The sequence below is a fragment of the Stegostoma tigrinum genome, chromosome 19 (genome assembly GCF_030684315.1).
Source record: "Stegostoma tigrinum isolate sSteTig4 chromosome 19, sSteTig4.hap1, whole genome shotgun sequence".
NCBI classification, from domain to species: domain Eukaryota; kingdom Metazoa; phylum Chordata; class Chondrichthyes; order Orectolobiformes; family Stegostomatidae; genus Stegostoma; species Stegostoma tigrinum.
In genome coordinates, this window is record NC_081372.1 from 47,907,186 (window position 1) to 47,928,173 (window position 20,988).

The following is a 20,988-nucleotide window of genomic DNA, read 5'->3' on the forward strand; positions in this document are numbered from 1 at the left end:
TGGGCCCAGCTGGTGCCTTCCCCAACTGGTCAGAGGGCCAACGGGGACTGTGCGGGGAGACAACTGCCGGAGTATTTTCTTTGCTTTGTTTTTTTTTTCTTCTTTGTTTTGTTTTTGCCTTTAGTTGGTGTACTTACTTCCTGGGTAACCCGGAGTGGCTTGCATGACTGGGTAGGTGTATAAATGTTTTATTTTTTTGTACATTCTATGAATAAAGTATATTTTTTCAAATTAAAAAAAAGTGACGAAACGTCTGAAAACTAACCTTCCAGCTCAGCGATCAATCTCACATCCAATTCATATTGACTCTCAGCTTAAGGCAGAGCTGTTGAAAGACTATGTCTATGCTTGTTTGGACAATGCTTTTGTTCCAGCTAAATGGGACGCTCGGAATGGAATGGCATTATGAATATTGGAAGATAGTAATACCACCTGTCGAGATTGAGAATTCTCAGGTAATAGATTCAAGAGTATGTTTAAAAAGGTGGGAGAGGTGCTTTGGAATCTATTATTCTCCACGGAGCCTCAGTTTCTCCTAACTATCCAAACAACTGGTTTGTTCTGCTGGAACCCTTTCTGGAACTTGTTTACCTTTACTAAAACATACTGCCCAAAATGGAACACAACACTTCATTGTGACTAAACCAGGCCTTATATAGGTTTCTTATGCCTCCCTTGTTTTTATTTCGCTTCTATTTATAACGCTTTAGATTCCACTTAATTAACTGCTTTGCTAGCCGACAATGATTGTTGCAGATGAAGCACTCAGTCCCTCCGGTCCTGCAGGCACTTCAGAATTGGACTCTGAATTTTACTTTGTTTCCCCTCATCCTTCCTGCCAAAAAAAAACTGCACAATTCTTTGTATTTAATATCATCTGCCACTCTTCTACCCATTCAATCAGCCTAAGTTCTCTTGAAATTTATCACAATCCTGTTGCAATAATTTAAAGCATTCTGTCATCTGCCAATTTTGAAATTGAGCCCTGTACAAATCTAGGTCAGTAATATAAGCCAAAAAAAGCAGGGGAAGATGCTGTGGGAATCCTGCCATATATGTACCTCCAACTTGATTTCTGCAAAACTATGTCCTACAAACGTCAAGTTTGCAACACAAACAACACTGCTACAAATTTTACCACACTGAACAGATTGTATAGCTTTCCTATTTTGCAACTGATCTAATTTAGTTATCAGAATATTCCACCTGAAAATAGTTATAGCAACTAACTGTCCAGCACTTTTCCATTTCACCTACATTAATAACAAGGATAACTGAATGGCATTTAATTCTTCCATGTTACCATTTAAGAATCTCAATTCAATTAAATATACGTACCTTCATGTTGCTAAATAAATTCTATTTGATTATTTTACTCTAAATAAATTGTTACACATCTTACACATTTTTTTGTACTTGCAATGCCTTTCTCAGGAGAATAAGGTGAAGCAAAACAAAAGAGTTCAACGTAAGCCCACTCTACACATCTGCACTAATTCTTAGGCAGTATTTATGTCTCAGCTAAAGTAACATTTGTAACAATTATAAACCTTTGAATAAAGGCTGGCATCGAGAATTAGAAATTCACAGAAATCATCATGCATGTTTTGTGACAGATAACAGATCTGTTTTTTTAAAATATATCCTTCATTCATTACTTGAAAATTGTGCCACTGATTTTACTCTTATCTGACTTGAACAGCAGACTAATGGCACAGTAACAGAACCAGTGACAACTATATTTCATTGAATGATAAAATAATGCCAAACTCAAACTTTTGTCTGAAATCCACTTTAACACTGGAATTTCATTCAAGTAGCAGAAAGCGCAACCGAAGAGAAATATGTTGCCAAAGATAGATAAGGCCCATTTTTGAACAGTAAAAGTCTTCAGGGCTTTTAATGCCATAATGTGCTAAGAACTCCATTGGATAAGCAATTAGTCTCAACCACAGAGCACAGACCTTCTGAGCTGCTGGCGTAACCACAGTACATATGTGGTTAGTCCAGTTACGTTTACCAGGGCTAAAAGCCCTGCCATAGATATAAAACCCCCAATCATATCCTTTTATCATGGTTATGCCATTGAATGTAAACTAGAGGTGGCTATTTTCTCTTTTGTTGGAGATGGCAATTCCCAAAACGATAATGTAACTTAATAGCTCAAGCATAGATTTTGCCCAGGTTTTATGCAAGAATATAAGAACTAGGAGCAGGAGTAGATAACTCAGCCCCTTGAGCTTGCTCCGCCTTTAATATGAATATTGCTGGTCTCATTTTGGCCTCATCTTTCACTTTCCTGCTGACTCCCCATAACCCTTCAACCCATTACTATTAAAAGTCTGTACAGTTCCTCGTGCTCTGGCCTCTCCATTATGTGAGGATCTGCAAATGGAACTTACCATTTGTCATCATTAGTAAAAATCCCAACTTTTCATCTTATGACGAAGGTAAGGTCATTGATAAAGTGCAAGAGGATGACTGGGCCTAGCACTTTTGTTGGGTGAAAAGATTGTCTGGCATGTCATGGAACACTATTATCTTTTTAATGCATTGCCTTTGCATTGAATTATTTACTAAATTACATGATTTACTAAATGTTGTTCATTCTCACCTGGTCACTATACTATGGGTGATGTGACGCACAAATGATTAGTTCAAAATAAAGTTAACAAAACCACTGAGCAATGAAGAAGTCATTTTTGCTGGTCTAATATTTTTAATTTAACAATCAAAAGGAGTTTCAAAGTAAATTTACTGGATTTCTGAAATGACTGGGTGGTCTTATGGCAGACTGGGTTTGTTTACGCTGGAATTTTAAAGAGCGAGGAGTCACCTCATTGAAGTAGACAAGGTGAATCTGGAAAGAATGCTTCCTTGTGAATGAATCCAGACTAGGGGCATTGCTATATAATTAGGGATAAGACACTGAGGACAATGATTAGGGGGTCCGAATGGTCTAATTCTGCTTATTCATTCATGTAACCATATCCTGTCAGTTTAGCATCAGGAGATTAAAGATCTAGAAGTTTTATTATTGTACCACTTCTGCAGACTCAATTACAAGTATTAACAATTTAATGACAAGAAGGAAATATCTGAAATATATCAGCAAAATAATGTAAAATTCAGTTAGGTATTAAAACAGTGATGTCATTCTTTTCTGGTTTAATCCTTGCGTCTGGATAATGGAAACAATTAAATCCTCAGAATGAAATATTTACTACAAATTGTGCTTGAGCAGACACAGAGGGCCAAAAGGCCTGCCCACTCTTGCTCCTAAGTTCTAAACTGTATAACTTCCTGAAAAGTAAGTGCCTCGATCAATTTCAATTATAATACAAAATCAATTGATGCCTACATGTGGCACATTTATTGAATGCTTTAAATAGTAATAAGTCACCTCAAACAGTGGCTTCAAGCCCACTTTATTACTTAAGCTACATAAGTCACACAATGCAATATTGAGGAACATTACTTAAAGTGTGACTCTGATGAGCGGAAGATTCTTTTTTATGACTTTAAAAATCATAAGCTCTCCAGCAAGTTCCTTCAACCAATATCACTAAGACAGAACAAGTGGTCATGCAAATGAATGCTGCACATGGAAATGAGTTGCGCACAAACATACTTTCAAAACATGCCTATAAAAGTGACTTCACTAAAAACAAAGTTATTCATTGGACGTGCAACAGTTTGGGACATCCTAACTAGATTGAGAGGCATTATATTTAAGTTCTTTCTTTAGTATTTCTGCTATAATCCGTTCACGTCTGCTGGTAGAAATAAAACACATTCATATCCATATAAAAAAGCAGTGTGCATTACTGAGATTTATACCTGATTGATCATGAGAGAAGGCCACTGATACATTGAAGAAAGAATTAAGTATACTAAATGAGTCAGGGACCAGAAGCTGGAAAAGATACTCACCGACAGCTGCTGCAGCAACACGTCGATCCCTTCCTGGTCACCAAGTAATTCCCTATTGACTGAAAACAGCAAACCACTTGTCAGATACTATAGCATTAAACACAGATATGCTCTGCATGCTAAATACTGTACAATATATTATAAGATCAACCAGAAGACAGACAAATACATTAGAAAACGGGAAGCACTTCACCAGGATAATACTTAGTTGGAACATTTGAACTGGCTTATCACTAGAATTGCATGTAAAAAGTTTTTATTTCTAAATAACTAACATACCAGTTATACAACTAACCAGACAATCTAAGATATCAAACATTGAGTACAATGGACAAAATTAAAGGAACTTCATGCATTCCTCAAGTATTCACAGAAGTACTAACTAAGCTCAAATAATTCAATGACATCAATTTAAAAATGTTTAATACCCATCTTCATAATTTTAGTGGGGTAAGTATATCATATTCATCAAGAACAGGGATCACAGAATGGCACCATAGGGTAATGGGTATAGTTTTATGCTAATTACAAAGAGACAGTTTCAAAGACATCAAAAAAATGGAGCTGAAAGTTCATGGGTATGTTACTTTCCAAAAGGACAGACAGGAAAGAAAGGATGATGGGGTAGCTTTGTAAGTGCAAGATGGAATAAGTACAATAGAGAAAATAATGGGATTAAATTGGAAGGTGCAGAATCCATTTGGGTAGAGGTAAGAAATGACAAGGGGATGAAGGCATTGGTGGGTGTTGTTTATAGACCCCAAACAAAGCCTACACTGTAGAGCATAGAATAGATCAAGCGATAATGATAAAATGTAAAAACAGCAGTACATAAACTTGGAGGACTTTAATTTTCATGCTGATTTCAAAAATCAAGTTGGCAAAGGTAGCAATGAGGAAATTTCATAGAGTGTACTTAAGACAGTTTCCTAGAAAAAGACATATTCTGTAACCAACCATGGATCAGGCTATCTGGATCTGGTAATGTGTAGTGAGGCAGGTTTTAATGAATGCGTGCTGTGTAAACGATCTCCTAGAAAACATTATATCATGGTGGAATTTAGCATTCAGCTGAATGAGGAACTTTGGTCAGAAATAACTGTATATCAAATCAGAGCAGTTAGAAAGGAATGAAGACAGATGGCCCGACTGGCCTGCGAAGGGAGTTAAGGAGGTGTTTAATGAACAAGGGCTGATGTTTAAGAAAATAGTTCATTGTGCACAACAAAGATATATTCCACATAGAAAGGAGGATTTTAGGAAACAGATAAACCAATGCTATTTAACCAAGAAAATTAAGGATAGTATCAAATTGAAAAAAAAATGCTGTATGTAAAGATCAGCATAATCTAGAGGATTGGGAATTTTAAAATACCAAGAAAATATGATCAAAGAAGAGTAAAAATGGAGAAAGTACATTAAGTGTAACTAAGAATTAAAATAAAAATTGACAGTAAGAACAATGTAGGACCCTCAGAGAATGAAGCTAGGAAAATCATTACGGGGTACGAGGAAATGGTCCTGGTTTTAAATAAATACTTTTGTGTTAGACCCCATATATACACTACAGTGGAGAAAAACCAGAAATGAGGCAACCAATTATAACAGACCCCAGGGTTTAAACACCAGGCTGAAAAACACAACAGCGCTTCATCGGAGGCTGCACTGCTGATGTTACCCAGCAGGGTAATGAAACGTCTAGGAACTAATGAACCCGCTCAGCGAGCAAACCAACCACAGCATGCACAATCCGAGCTACAAATCTATTCAAGAACCTTGGAGAGGAAATAACTGTAATTACCAGTACCAGAGAAAAAGTACCAGGGAAACTAATAGGGAGACAGCCAATAAGTCCCTTGAATTTGATGGATTACATCCTAGGATTTTAAAGGAAGTGCCTGCTGAGATTTGCAGATGCACTTGTAGCAATCCTCTAAAATACTTGGACTCTCCAAGTCCCAGAGGATTACAGAATTGCTGACGTAACATCCTTATTCAAAAAGGCAAGGGCAATGAAAAGTAACTATAAGTCAGTATGCTTAACAGAGTCTATTCTGAAGGAAATAATGGTAGATAATTTGAAATATACAATGTATTCCAAGCAGAGTCAGCATGGCTTCATAAAGGGGAAATCATGCGTGACAATTTATTAGAATTCTTAGAGGTAGTAAAAGCAGAAAAGATAAAATGGAACCAATATATCTACTACATTTTAAATTCCAAAAAGCACTTGATAAAGCACTGCACACAGCTCCTTAATAAGATAAGAATCCGTGGTAAAAGGGGTATTATAGCTACATGGACAGAAGATTGGCTAAACAATGAGGGAATTGGGCTGCAAGGAACAGAAACCTGGAACTAGTGGCGTGCCACAGGGATCAGTGCTGGGGCCACAAGTGTTTACAATATTTATTCACGACCTGGATGACAGAAGAGAATGTGCAATTGCTAAGTTTGCAGATGTCATAAAAATACAAGTGTGAAGTGAGTTGTGAGGACAATTTACACATTCTGCTGATAGAAAGGGAACAACAAAAATTTAGCAAAGTAAATAGAATGTGGAAAATGAGAGGCAGGAAGAAATGGACAAAAAACTGCAGAAAGCTGCAGCAAATGGGGGTCCAAGTGCACAAATCACAAAAAGCTATAAGTTCAGGTAATAAGAAGAGTCTAGGATCAGAAGGCATAATGTCGGAATAGGGGGATGGCCATTTAAGACACAGATGAGGAATTTCTTCTCTCAGAGGTTAGTGAACCTGTGTAATTCTTCAGCATAGAGTGCTGTAGAGGCTGGTTCATTAAGTCTACTCTTAGCAAGGCAGATTTTTATTCAGCAAGAGAATCAAAGTTTATAGGGAAAAGGCAGGGAAGTGGGATTTGAGGACCTCAGATCAGCCACGTTCTCTTGGAATTGTGCAGCAAATTCACTGGGTTAAAAGGCTTATTTGTGCTCCTCTGTCTGATAGTCATTAAATAACAATAGACATGATTCCATGTTCCATATCCATCACCAAGACAACTTGCTGAAATTTAAAATAATGCCACATCTCAAAACTAAAGATCCCTTTCAAAATTAGAGCATGTGTCCCTTCATCATGACCGAATAACAATACGAACTGTGTCACTTTATGTAAGAACTAACCATGTCAGGGTAAATGTCATTCGTCTGCACAGAGAGATTCTATATTGTCCCTCTCAGGTCTACAGAGAAGAAATTAACAGTGGTGATCTCATTCAATGAGTCAGCTGAATGATCACCCAAAAGACCCAGACGTTGCTATCCAAGCAACTGAAGCAAGAAAATGGATAAATCCTTTCAAAATTAATAAGTTATTCATAATTTCTCTTCTTTGCAAATAAAATATTAACCATACACATAGCGCATAAAAAGTTAGCATATCTCAGTTATAGCAACTGAGGAAAAATATCTCAGTATTTGAATTTGTAAAGAGTTAAGTTAACATCTACTGACATCAGATTATTAAACAGATAATTATCCATTTTTTTTGGGGGGGTGGGAGTAAGAGTACGAACTGAGAAGTCAGAAAATAAAAAATGTAGAAATTCAGAACATCAATGTCACTTCAGACTTTATGTTACAAAATTAGTCTTTTTAGTATCACCTTACCCTGATTGAGAGATTCGGCATCAACCTAACATGAACCATCTGTGTAGCTGAATGGTTATTAATCAAGTATGGCCACTGTTTGCAATTCGATCTTCATAATCTACTGCAAGGTGATGGCAAGAGTTGACAGCTAAGAGGCAACTCTCACTTTGTTCATTACAGTAGTCCTATTAATGCCTTATTGACAAAATGGAGGCAGATCTCCAATCTAAAGCCTTTGTGGGTCTATAGCTACTCAGCTTCAACCGTGATCCATTTCTTCTCATGTGAACCTTGTTAACTCGGCAGTGGAAGAACAGATGTTGGAAAGGCAAAACAAAGTCATGGTGCCAATGAAGTCGAGGTTTACTACATTTTAGGGCTTTTGGTGTATATGGCACCACTTATTGCAGCAAAAAGGTGAAAACAGAGAAACAGCCTGCAGCAGCCATATGCTGTACCTAGACATCATGGAATCTCATGTCTGGGCACATGCAAAAGCAGTCAAATGGCATCAACCACCTGTACCCTTTCATTGTTATAATCACATTTTTAACAAAAGTTTCACAGTAAAGTGTGACCAAGAGAGACATAAGCATGACCTTTTGCAATGGGAATGGGCAAAACATCAGGTACACGAAGAGGAAGTTGAAATTACACTCCAGAAACTACATGTAGGTGGTCTATAGATGCGTTTGAAAGTAGCATCAGCCAAAACGTCCTTAATCCTTATCTGTAAATACACAGTTGACTGACGTTCACCGGAGTGAAAGATGGAGGTAATTTTAAACTTTGTCACTTGCAAATCAGCCTCATGATTATTTAGGCGTGCCAGCATGCAATTCTGATGACTATCTCAAAGCACAGATCCTAAAAAAAGTAACTCTCAATTGATACCAGGATCCCTACTACATACATTATTTGAATGTAACACAGATGATGTTCCAGTTTATCAAGCAACATTAAATGCAAGCTAGTCCTCCAGAAACACCGACAGCAGAATGGAAACAGATGAACAGATGTAAAGATAAAGCTACCAGATGGACAGAACTATTATTGGACTTGGATGAGGAGCACATTTACAATCTGTTCATTTTTAACAAATTTCATGTACTTTAATTTCAAAAATAAGCACAGAAAATAAACCCACCGTCATTATTCTGGAGTAAAATGGCGAGAATTTCACTACAGTAAAGCTTGTTAGCATCAAAAGGTATCTTGGCCTGTTTTAAAAATAGAATTCAAATGGTTATAAGATGTCAGTACACTGCAAGAATTATCATATTTAGCTGAGCACAGATCCTAAAAAATAAATCAATCAATCTTATAGAATCATAAAATCCCTACCAATGTGGAAAGAGGCCATTCAGCCCACCGAGGCTGCAGTGACCCACTGAAGAGCATCCCACCTAGATCCAGCTTCCCCACCCTATCCTGTAACCATGTATTTACCATAGCCAATCTAGATAATGTGCACATCTTTGGACTGTTTGAGGTACCTGGAGCACCTGGGGGAAACCCATGCAGGCATTGGGTGAATGTGCTAATTCCAGACAGTCATCCAAGCCTGGAAGTGAAGTCAAGTCCCTGGTGCTGTGAGGCAGCACTGCTTATCACCGAGCCACCATGCTATTTAAGTTGGCATTAGGATTCCAAGTAAGCACATTCAGTAGTACAATTAGAAACAGCCTTCTCTCTCTCTATTGCTAGATGCCAATTTTAACCCAAGTAATTGGACAGCAATTGATAGTTTCCTATAAAGAATCAAATAGCTAAAGATTTTCACAGACTGGCATTCTGGGATCAGTATATCAGCAAGATCCAAATCAAATTGCGTGAAATTAAGAGCGTCTAAGCTCAAATTGGAATGGGAGTGGATAACAATGGGAAATCTAAAAGCTCAACGGTACAACAGCAAAAGGAAGCATAAAAAATTGCTGCGACTGCTTGGCAATATTGCGTATTTTCTGCATTTTACGCTTTTATTTCAGATTTCAAGTTTCTGCCTTACTTTGCTTTTGTATGCGCAACAAGAACCAGACAATTTTCAGTGTAATTTGAAAAAGATTTCTGCACAAATGTTTCACATGTGCAGACCAACTTGTTACGTAACTTCTCCTTCTAAAAGAAATAGAAGTTCATGCCAAGACACCTCATTATTCTTCCAAAGTCTGCACAAGGTTTTACAGATCCCAAAGCTACTTTTCACTCCTACATGCACAAATTAGTAGACAATTGTAAATATTTACTGTACATCAGATAATACTTTGAATGTGAAATGGTCAATTCAATAGGCTTGCTTCTATGTTTTTGCAGTGTCAGGCTATAATAGTTAGCATTTATGACATTCTGAGAAAGAATTACCTTTAGAAAATAGTGCTATTGAATAACATGCTCCACAAAAGTTATTTTCATTTTTGCCTTCAGTTTGTGAGTTGCTTTCCACTGCCTGATAGATAAAGGACTAACTCCTTTTTTATTTGTTTTTTCTTTATTCATTCACAGGATGAAGACTTTGCTGGCTTGGCAGCATTTATTGTCCATCCCTAATTGAACAGAGGGCAAATAAGAGTCAACCACATTGCTGTGGATCTGGTGTCACATGTAGGCCAGACCAGGTAGGGATGGCAGTTTCCTTTCCTAAAGGACATTCGACAATCAACAATGGATTCACAACTGTCATTAGATTCTTAATTCCTATTATTTATTGAACTCAAAACTCGGTCATCTGCTGTAGCAGGATTTGAATCTGGGTCTCTGGATTAACCATCCAGCAATAATACCACAAGGCCTTCGCCTCCCTAATCCTTTGAACTGTCACACAAGATGACATACCTTTGGAATTGCTTTCCCTCACTCAGGGGAATGTTCAATGTGAATAATTAAGAGAAAAACCCAGAATGTGTTACTTAAAAGGCAACAATGCATTTCTTTTGGCTCTACATTACAAGTTTTAATGCTTATTAAATAATATTACAAACCACTGACCAAATTACAAATATAGGTCAATGTTAAATCAGCTTTCACCTTGCTGTTCAAAATAAATGATATATTATTGTGCAAGAAGGATGTCATGTGCGTTCATGACATGTTGACTATTTTGCTCAGATACAAAATGATAAGCATTGATTATTTAGGTCCTGAAAGCATTTCTGAAAAGGGTCTGCTGGGAAATAGCATAGTTAGACATCTACTTATCTGCAGGATTCAGCATTACGTATTATCACAAAAAGTCTAGTTTCGTACTTCACCAACTAACTGCAATCAATTTAACATGGTAGTTCGGAACGTTTCTCATCTTCATCTTCAGACTAGTCAAGAGCAAACTTGCCCAGACAGAAGATCAAAATACGTTAATTCAATGGAAAAAATGGCAGACAACCAATACAAAATGTCAAAATATGATCACCCATCAACGTTCTCAGTATCCAAATCTCATAAACAGTGAAAAACTAAAAAGTGGATACACAGACATTAGCGAAAAGAAAAGCCATGAAGTGATAATGCCAAGGCCATACCTGACAAAGTATCAGCAATTTTTGTTAAGAACTGGATGCCCATTAGTTGGACACTTATGCTGGTTTGGATATCTTATTACTTTTCATAGATAAACTTTCTAAGAAATGTTTAAATGTCTTCAAGGCACGGTAAGACTTTGATAATTTGGGAAGACATTGACATGGAATGTTCCTAAGTTGCAGACTATAATACTCATCAGTCTGAGGAATTTGTGCTGGTCACAAGGAGCTTCAGTCCAGTGATGTTTGTACTGGATGAAACTTAATTTAATTGTGGCGTTCTGGATAGTGGTTATACCTCACCAAAATGTGGAATGGGCTGGTTAAGAAACTACTTAGATTCACTCAGTAATAAGAATCAAAGCACAGTCAGGGGATATGACAAGACAACTTCTTTCAGGTTTGGGAACAAAAAGACACTGAGCTCACTGAAAAAGTGGTGATTCCATGCAGGTTAGAAGGAGTAAGCAGTTTCATTAACACGGGGAGATGATGGCCTAGTGGTATTATTGCCAAATTATTAATTAAGAGGTCAAGTAAATGCTCTACAGACCTACGTTAGAATGCTACCAGTGCAGATGGTGCCATTTAAAATCAATAAAAATCTGAGTGAGATGCTCTTTGAAAGGTCGGTGCAAGACTCAATGGAGGAAGTAGACATGTTAGTGTTGCACTGTGTGAATAGATCTCTGACTGAGGCGATTGGATTGGCAGTGAAGTGTTGCAAGATGGCAGAGTGGTTGTCAAGAAGGATTTGAGGAAAACATTTACTGTTATCTCAGTCTCATGCAATGTGAGAATTTGATGCACACTGTTTCAGGGTGGAAATCCAATATACAGAATTCATACATGGCATTAAAAGGAAAAGAGGAAGCAGATTTGAGAGGCGACAATCAATTCAAAGGCTTTGGAGAAGAAAGAGAGATTGGTAATAGGGCAGGAGGGACAAATATTTTTTGTGAGGAGTGTTGAGATTATAAGATTTAAAAGAGCGGGTGGAAGAAATTCAGAGAGCAAGCAGGCAGAAGAGATTCAAAGAGAGCATGCATGTGCGATATTCAGACAGAGACAGACAAAAATAGCACACGCGATATTCAGAAAGACAGCGAGACGGCGATATTCCGACAGAGACAGAGCGCGCGATATTAAGAGAGTGCGCAAGCGGAGGCACGCCCGATATTCAGAGAGCGTGAGTGAGCGTGTGCAACATTCAGAGAGAGAGAAAGATAGCACGTGCGATATTCAGAAAGAGCGCAAGATGGCGATATTCCGAGAGAGAGGGAGAGCGAGCAAGAGTGCGAGACAATGATATTCTGAGAGAGCGCGCGAAATGGCGATATTCTGAGAGAGAGAACGCGCGAAATGGCGATATTCCGAGACAGTGCGCGAGCGAGCGAGACGGCGATATTCTGAGAGAGCGAGAGAGAGAGAGAGAGAGATGGTGATATTCCAAGAGCGAGTGCGCGCGAGCACCTCCAATATTCTGAGAGAAATACAGCAAGCGAGCACGCACGATATTCAGAGAGGTTTCGCGAGCGCAATCCAAGGGGGGGGGAGGGGAAAGAGTGATTCCGAGAGGGAGAAAACACTCTGAGAAAGACACAATACTTTGAGAAAGACAACTGTTAACACTATTGGTTAAAATGAGAAGGAGTAGTTCTAAACAAGCATTACCTTTATTCGCTTCAGCATCCACTGCAAAAGGCCTTGCTGAGCTGCTTCAGTGCACATTTCAGGACGAAATTCGGCTAAGTTCTCAATAATAGCTGAGAGAGAAAGGGAAGGCATAGTGAATGCATAATTCTGAAGCAAATTCAAACCAACAACAAACCTTTGGCTGACCTACTGCAATTAGCTGAGCTCTTGAAGAAATGAGAGTCTGCTGCTTTTATCCAGAACATTTAAATGTGGCCTCCTTCCAGTCTCCATTTATTAAGTTGAAATTAGCCATTTAAGTCGAGCTTAATTTAAAAAAATGCATTTTAAAACATTACTTCCCACATTTGAATAATCAGTGTCCACTTTTTCATAGCAAATCAAGAAAACCTCTAGATGTGGTTGTTGATCAGAAACAAATTCTTCACAAACTTATCGTTTTACCGAAGGGGAGAGATTAAGAAGACTCCTGCCCAGCAGAAACATGACCTTAAATTTCCAAGGTTATAGACAATGACCTATCACAGTATTGCCGAAACCAGTCAGCTGCGATAAATTTAATCGGCCTTTTCTTGATTAACTGCTGAGAACCCAAATTTCTCCTTGAGCTCTGGGGAAAGACGCCTCCTGTTGTCTCTGACGTAAGGACACGGATTTGTTAACTAAGGTGAATTGAGGAAGACAAAGAAGATGTGAGCAAGAATTTGAAAGAAAACTGTTACCCTCATTTTCTTTAAAAAAAGTCTGCATTAGTGGGGATTTCTTCAGTAACAGAATTTGCTCCAACTATGCAAAGCATTTCAAAAACAAAATAAACTGGAGAATTCCTGTTAAGGATCAAGTATGAATCTGCCTGCCATTTTCAAGAGTTAAGTAACAGCAACTGCAAATTTTCCTAAGGCTGAAAATGGGGTGCACAGAAAGGCAACCTCATGTACGTCAATATGAAAGCTATCAAAAGACAAAGGCCAAGTTTCACATCTATTAAATATGACAGAATCAAAAATTCTATTAACCTAAGTCTGGTGACTGAATTATATTTCAATTCCGAGCCACTTCCTCATCCCGAACTAAAATATTATTGTTTGTCACCAGAGGTATTGGAACAGGATTGCAGCGTACAAGCAGGAAAGGGCGAGACAGCCCTGTAACAACTTTGGAATCATAAATATTTAGACACCTCACTGTGCCTGTGTTGACTTGACTGTCAGAAATTCCAAACTAAAATCATTGTCCCACATCTTTTTTCTGTTTCAAACAGTTATCTGTATTTTCCTCGAAAAAAGTGCAAGGGGCTTCGCCACATCTACTTCTTATGGCAAAAGAACCATGTTGAATGGGTGACCTTTAATAAAAGTTCTCCAAAGGTTCACTTTCATTGATTTTCTAACCACAGAAAGTGGTTTTGTCCAAAACAACCCATCACTATCCGTCAAGATTTTAAAAGCGTCTATTCAATATTGTTCGTCAGATTGGTTCATCTTTGACTGGAGTACTGGGTCCAGCTCTTGATGCCATAATTTAGGAAAAGATGGGAAAATATTAGAGGCAGTACAGAAAGGAGTAATAAGAATGGCTCCAAGGATAATGAATTTGAGTTACATAGATTGGATAAGATGGTGCTACTTTACTCAGAGAAGGTAGAGAGAAGATTTTACCTAAGTATTCAATATCACAAGTGGTTTGGACAGAGTAGATAAGAAGAAACTACTCCCAGTCATGGAAGGATCAAAAATGAAAGGGCACAAATTCAAGGTAATTGGCAAGAACAAGAATGGAAACCTGAGGAAAAATTGGTTCACACAGTAAGTAGTTAAGATTTGAAATGTGCTGCCCAAAGGTATGGTGGAGGTGGGATCAACTGAGGCATGCGACAGGGAATTGGAATTATTTGAAACACAAGAATGTATGTGTTTACATGAAGACAAGAAACAGCACTGGGTGAATTACTTATTGGAGGAGTCATTTCAAACAAGACAGGCTGAATGGATTCCTTCTTGTGCTATAACAATTCTGAGAACATGGCATCAAAAATATAGAATCAAGATCTTTGCACAAAGGGGCAACCAAAACATGTATAGTATGGTAAAAATTTACTGCAATCTCATCCTTGTCATTCTCTATGTTCAACGAAAAACCCAAAATCCCACCGGCCTTTCTAATGACTTTATCGGCACAAATGAAATCAGCCACTTCCTGATGTCCAAAGGCCAAAAATGAATTACTTAACAATTTCATGGTCACTATCCTCAATTACCTATGAAACTTGAAATAGGTGCCCTTATTTCATCTTTGCTAATCTTTGTTCACATTTTCATGTAATTATGTATTTGGACACCAACTTCTGTGGGTTCTACCATATCTTTTGACATCTTTCTACTAAGTTTTGACCTGCTACAAAATTTTCTCAAACCACTCACCTGAATGCTTTTTATAAATAAGCCACAGACATCTTACAAAATACAATCTAAATATCCATACAGGCTAAATGTCTTGCTCCTCCTAACATTCACAATCTTTCTATTTCATATTAAACTGTATCTGCTACCTTTATCTCCATGTTACCAAACACCATTACAACCAGAAATATGAGGAACTGTAGATGCTGGAGAATCTGAAAGAACAAGGTGTAAAGCTGGATGAACACAGCAGGCCAAGCAGCATCAGAGGAGCAGGAAACCTTCCTGCTCCTCTGATGCTGCTTGGCATGCTGTGTTCATCCAGCTCTACGCCTTGTTACCTCACCGTTTCCACCACGATATTTTAATTTAGCAACTTTTTTTCATTTTTTTGTTATCAATGCATTTTTATACATGCCCAAATCCAAACTAACCATACATAAAGCAAAGATTTTCCCAGCGCTGTTCTCTAGACTACTACATTCCGAACCATTCTCCAATCTGGGCAATACTCATGAAGTCATAGCTCATTGTTTCCTGTCCCTCAACTAAATACTGTTGTAAATTACTTCAAATTTCTTTTCAAAATCCAGATAAGTGTCACCCTTCATTCCCAGTTTTATCCTGATTTAGAATTTTATTTTCAGAATTCTTTTAAAATCACTTAGCGTTCCATCTATCTCACCTTTTTCCTCAAGCCTCCATAAACTGACAACTGGTTATCTGTAGCAACAAAAACACCACCACCGCTCTCACATCACAACAAGCTTTGAAAGACTCAACAGCCAACATCACAAACATTCAAGCCAAGCTATTTGGATCAACTTGATGTATTATAAAAGAGAGTGCGCTATATAGAATTCTCGCTTTATTCCTCGTGCTAAATGTGCACACAGATGGGCTTGCATCTGTGCAGACTGGCATACAAGAAATGATTTTAATTAGGCAATTTTTAGGCTCATGGTTTTTCACTAATGTGCTATACACTTATGATAAAAAGCTGGCAAAATACAAAGAATAATCCAGTCTTACCAGCTGTGTAAAGAAAGAAATCAATTTTAGCAATAAACTAGAGGTATCAAATTTAAACACTGGTGATGAGCAGAATACCATTAAATATATTCCCCATTTTGAATGTCTGAAGTAGTTATACTTTATAGGTAATCTAATCTGGAGACACTGCAGTGTCTATAGTTACATGCTTCCTTCTCACATCTGTCTCCAAAAATAAATCCATTTGGAAGAGCTTTGGCGTTTTCCAAACTTTTGAGTCCATGCATCCAAAAAAAGGTGGTGAAAGTTAGAACAGAATTGATCTACAACTTCTGATTACCAATGTGCACCATGAATATGTTAAGGGGAGACAAAAAAATTTGTTCTTAGCTCTTCCTGTGCAAAACTGGCAATACACTTCTCTATAAATAAGAGATTTAAGTCATGTCTAACATTTACTTGCCAGACAGTGACATATATATTTAAAAACAATGCATAAACTCTTTATTCAGTTATTCAGAACAATGTGTCAACTATACATTTACAATTCACCAAAAAAACCAGGCAATGCCACAGTTTAATGTTCTCAATATTAAACAAAACATATATAATTACTAAGAAAAATTTGGCAGATTGCCGTGAAAAATGACTTGCTATTCTTCAGTAAATAGGCAATATGGCTATTACATTTACTATCAAAAAAATTTTCCTTAAAAATCATTAACAAAATGAAAACAAGATACGTCTGTATCTTATAGACAATTCACTATACTACATATACACTGGCAGTTCATACACTTGGCCCTGATTTCGGAATACCAGCTTGGCTGTCTGAAGAAGTCAAACAACAGAAGAAAAATGCGCACTGACAAAAATCAACCAGCACCATTAGTGTCTGTCTCAGCTATCATCAGATTACATGATGGGAGGAATTTTTAATGTTAACAATATCACAACTTGCACCAATTGCTGCAAATTTAATGCATAAGATGTATTTTATCCACAATTCTTACCATGTGATTGCCAGAATGACAAATTCTCCAAATATCTAACTTCGTTTTCAATTTTTTTCCTTCAAGAATTTTAAACAAAGGAAATCAAAACCTTATATATTTCACATTTTCATGATTAAGCTTTTCCATTCAACTGTCCTTTAATGATTGATTGAAGTATTTAATGAAGGCTTCAACTTTTTCCAAAAGCCTGGTCTTGGATTTGAAGTTCTGCCCAGAGTTCCGATTTTGAATACTTGAGCAGTCTAAGCATGAGCAATGTATCTAATTTCTTATGACGCACCAGTACCATTCAGTCAATTATACTGGTGGAATATTTTTCCTTACTTCACTTAATTTTGAAAAGGCAAGGAAGTCCAAAGAGTACTGCTTAAGGTAGGAGGGCCTCTAGCATCTTAATACCCACGTTTTGAAATAGCAAGGAGAAGACTGAATAGACATGTTAAGATGAGTGACTGCAATGCATTGGTGATGGAAGGTTACAAGCATTGAGTAATTTATTGAAATGAATTTATTAATTCATGAGAATAAGGAATCAACAGTGAAGGAGAAGTAGGGTGAAGGATGGGAAGAGAACAAAAATGGTAAAAGCATAAGTGGGACAGGGTCACATTTTTCCTACAGCCCTCATTCTAAGTGTAATCTGCAGCTGATGGCAGTTCCTTTCTTCATTATATTATGCCACACCACCCACTATATGATGGGAAAAAAATAGAGAAATGACTGAGAATAGATAAAGAGAAAGGAGGAAACGTTTAAGGGAAGAAAGTGACAGAAAAGAGAGAGAGGGACAGAAATATGAAGGTATCAAACACACAAAAGAAAGACTGTTTCCTTTAACTTACTTCAAACAAACCACAAAAGACTGAGTAAATGATAAGTAACAGATGGATTTTCAAAGTCTCTTTTGCAAAGCATTTTGTTTTTTGAAATTTCTAACAGTTGCTACTTTCAGCCTGAAATGCTTTCATTACGAATGCAGCAAGGACAGGTTTATCAGCACTTCACTGAAATGAGGCCAAAGGTGAAGCATTTTGATGTAAAGTATTGAGAGTGAAATAAATTAAAAAAGTAATAGAAGTGTGCAAACAGCCGAACTGGTGTCACAAGCAATTAGCATCCCCAGGTAGTATCCCCATTAGTATTCCCACTGGTGAGTTCATTTTATAATACAACTGGATCTTCTATCCTAAAAGATTAACTGGGCTTGACAAGCACATTGCCTTGCTTCTTTCCTGACATGAGCCAAGGCAACACAAAACAAGTAAACATACTCGGTAGCACATTTCCGATTGAAAGTAATGGGATTTAGAAAAACCCAATTAAATCCACAGATTGACTGGTTCCTCCTGATTGGTTCTCGTTTTCACTGGCAGTGATTTTGCTCCAGCTTCTTGAGCATCAACTCAATGGAGAGTTATGGTTGAAAATCGTATAGAATTATCTGCTGCACAGGGTCCTCAATTTCAAATCGTTGCTAGGTCAATGCTGAGTTTATGAATCATTGGCTCAAGAACTGAAACCTTACTAATTAATGAAGGATACCTTACAATTTTAAAGCAGCAGTATTACCAAAATTAAGAATTCAATTACATCATGGTCAGATTTTCTGTTAAGTATTTTTACAACTTTTATTTTTGCAGCAACTTTAACAAACTGAAATGCTTGTAAGCTACTTCACAATTTGCAGTGTCACATACGGGGATATGATGTGCACATGCAGTCCATTGTAGAGTAATAGCAGATATTGAATGGTAAAGAAATAACATTTTGACGAACGAAGAACCATATCAGCCTCGAAATGTCAACTGTTTCTCTCCTTCCACAGATGCTGCCAGACATGTTGAAGTTCGCTAGCATTTTCTTTCTTTAATAGTCCACCTTGATTTTAGATTTCAACCTGTGCACATGGCTGCAGTCACTTGCCTATCGTATAAGGAGCCTTCCCTGTCTTTCTACTCCACCCCTCCTCTGATTCACATATTCTAGGTGCTTGTAGGATATGCTGTCTCCGAATGCTGCTACTATAAAACTCGAATCATGACAGCTAAGAGATCAGTTTGACAAACTCAGCAAATTAATGAAGTAACAAATGACATGGGTGGGGGCGGGGAGATCTTCACAGAAAAACTGTTGAGTTAAGGACAGAAAGTTAGAAAATAGAGATTACAAAAGTGTTTGGGAAGTGCAAAAAGAAACAGGCAGACAGCGGTTGCAATATGAGAGTGTGAATGAAACAGGGATCAACCCCAGATGATGAGTTCCTTCTTACATTTCCATAAACACCAAAAAGAATTAACATTAGTATTGCTGAACAAACAACCCTACAAACTAAATGCATACGAATTTAAGACTCAGTTCTTTAAAGGGGCTTGAGAGAAATGTTTCATTACATGCTTATGAGGATTAAAAATGTATGTTGGATAAAATACAAAATACAGCTTTCTGCTCTAATACACTTCCACTGTTATTGTCAAGAAACTAGAAGGCAATGTTTTAGAGCTGATGTTCAGTCATCTTATAATTGAGAAAGCATTTCAATACAACTTTGCAAATATTGGCTGCAATTTAAATGCTCAAGATAAAAATCATGGCCATTTCCACATTGAATTAATGCTTCAGATTTGCCAATCAATTCTTCAGTGTAATTGAAATTCATTTCCCCTAGAATTTTATATTCGGTGTGCCTGTTAGGTGTACTTTTGATTTAAAACAGGAAAATCACACATAAGGCATGATAGATCGCCCTTAATCTTGTACTCATTTCAAGAGGCTTCACAGAGGAAAGTATTATTTCAGACAAACCTTACCTAATGTGTTATGAACACCATCTGCCTCCTCTTTCACGGACTCATCTAATCGTTCCAGGTTCTGGACAAGTAGTGCTACCACTTGTCCTTCCAACTAAATTAAAGCAAAAACAGATAACATTGTAACAAGCTACTTCAGCATGAATTGTTAATTCTTTCAATACTGAATGAGTGACACATTACAAATTGTACACATGTCTGATAATAAACATGATTGGTTCTTTGATAAACCACAGGCCCATACAGACAGATACTGCAATTCCCTCCCTATCAACAATGTGGTTGTACCTACATCAGACTGACCATCAGAGTTCTACAACGCAGAATAAAGCCCATATGCCCACAGCATTCACGCCAGTCAACAGCAATCACCTAACTATTCTAATCCCATTTTCTGGCACATGGTCTCTGGTCATTTATGCTATGGCATCACAAGAGCATTTCTAAATACTTTACAGTTATGAGGATTTCTGCTTCTACCACTCTTACAGGCAGTAAACTTCAGATTCCCACAACCATCGAAGTGTAATGTTTTTCCTCAGGTCACCTCTAAACCTTCTGCCCCTTATGTTAAATATGCCCCTTAGTTATTGATCCTATCAAGGGGTAAGTATCCATCCCGTTGATGTCCTTCATAATTTTATACATCTCAATCTCTATCCTTCCCAGTGTCGTCTGCTCTATGGAAAACAATCCCAGTCTGTCCAATCTCTCTTCATAACAAACTCTCCAGTCCAGGCAACATTCTAGTAGCGAGTTTTGAGAAGATTTGTAGGTCAGGTTGAGGTTCTGGATGTGAGTTTGCTCGCTGAGCTGGAAGGTTAGTTTTCAGACGTTTCATCACCATTCTAGGTAACATCATCAGTGAGCCTCCGAGACTCACCGATGATGTTACCTAGAATGGTGACAAAACATCTGAAAACTAACCTTCCAGGTCAGCGAGCAAACTCACATCCAGAACATTCTAGTAAATCTTCTCTGCACTCTCTCCAGTGCTATCACATCCCTCCTATAACGTAGATTCCGGAACAGCACACAATACTCCAGTGGTGGCCTAAC

The 20,988-nt window shown here is 37.6% G+C and overlaps 1 protein-coding gene across 1 annotated transcript in view; it reads right to left on the reverse strand.

Annotated features, from left to right (window-relative positions):
* The window catches only part of ctnnbl1 (catenin, beta like 1), a 157,140-nt gene that overhangs the window by 90,923 nt on the left and 45,229 nt on the right, over positions 1-20,988 (reverse strand). The window contains exons 6-9 of the mRNA XM_048550467.2: positions 19,930-20,023; positions 12,733-12,824; positions 8,691-8,763; positions 3,934-3,992 (exon numbers count right to left, since the gene is read on the reverse strand). Coding sequence (XP_048406424.1) covers positions 3,934-3,992; positions 8,691-8,763; positions 12,733-12,824; positions 19,930-20,023 — 318 coding nt within the window. The remainder of the gene's footprint in view (positions 1-3,933; positions 3,993-8,690; positions 8,764-12,732; positions 12,825-19,929; positions 20,024-20,988) is intronic.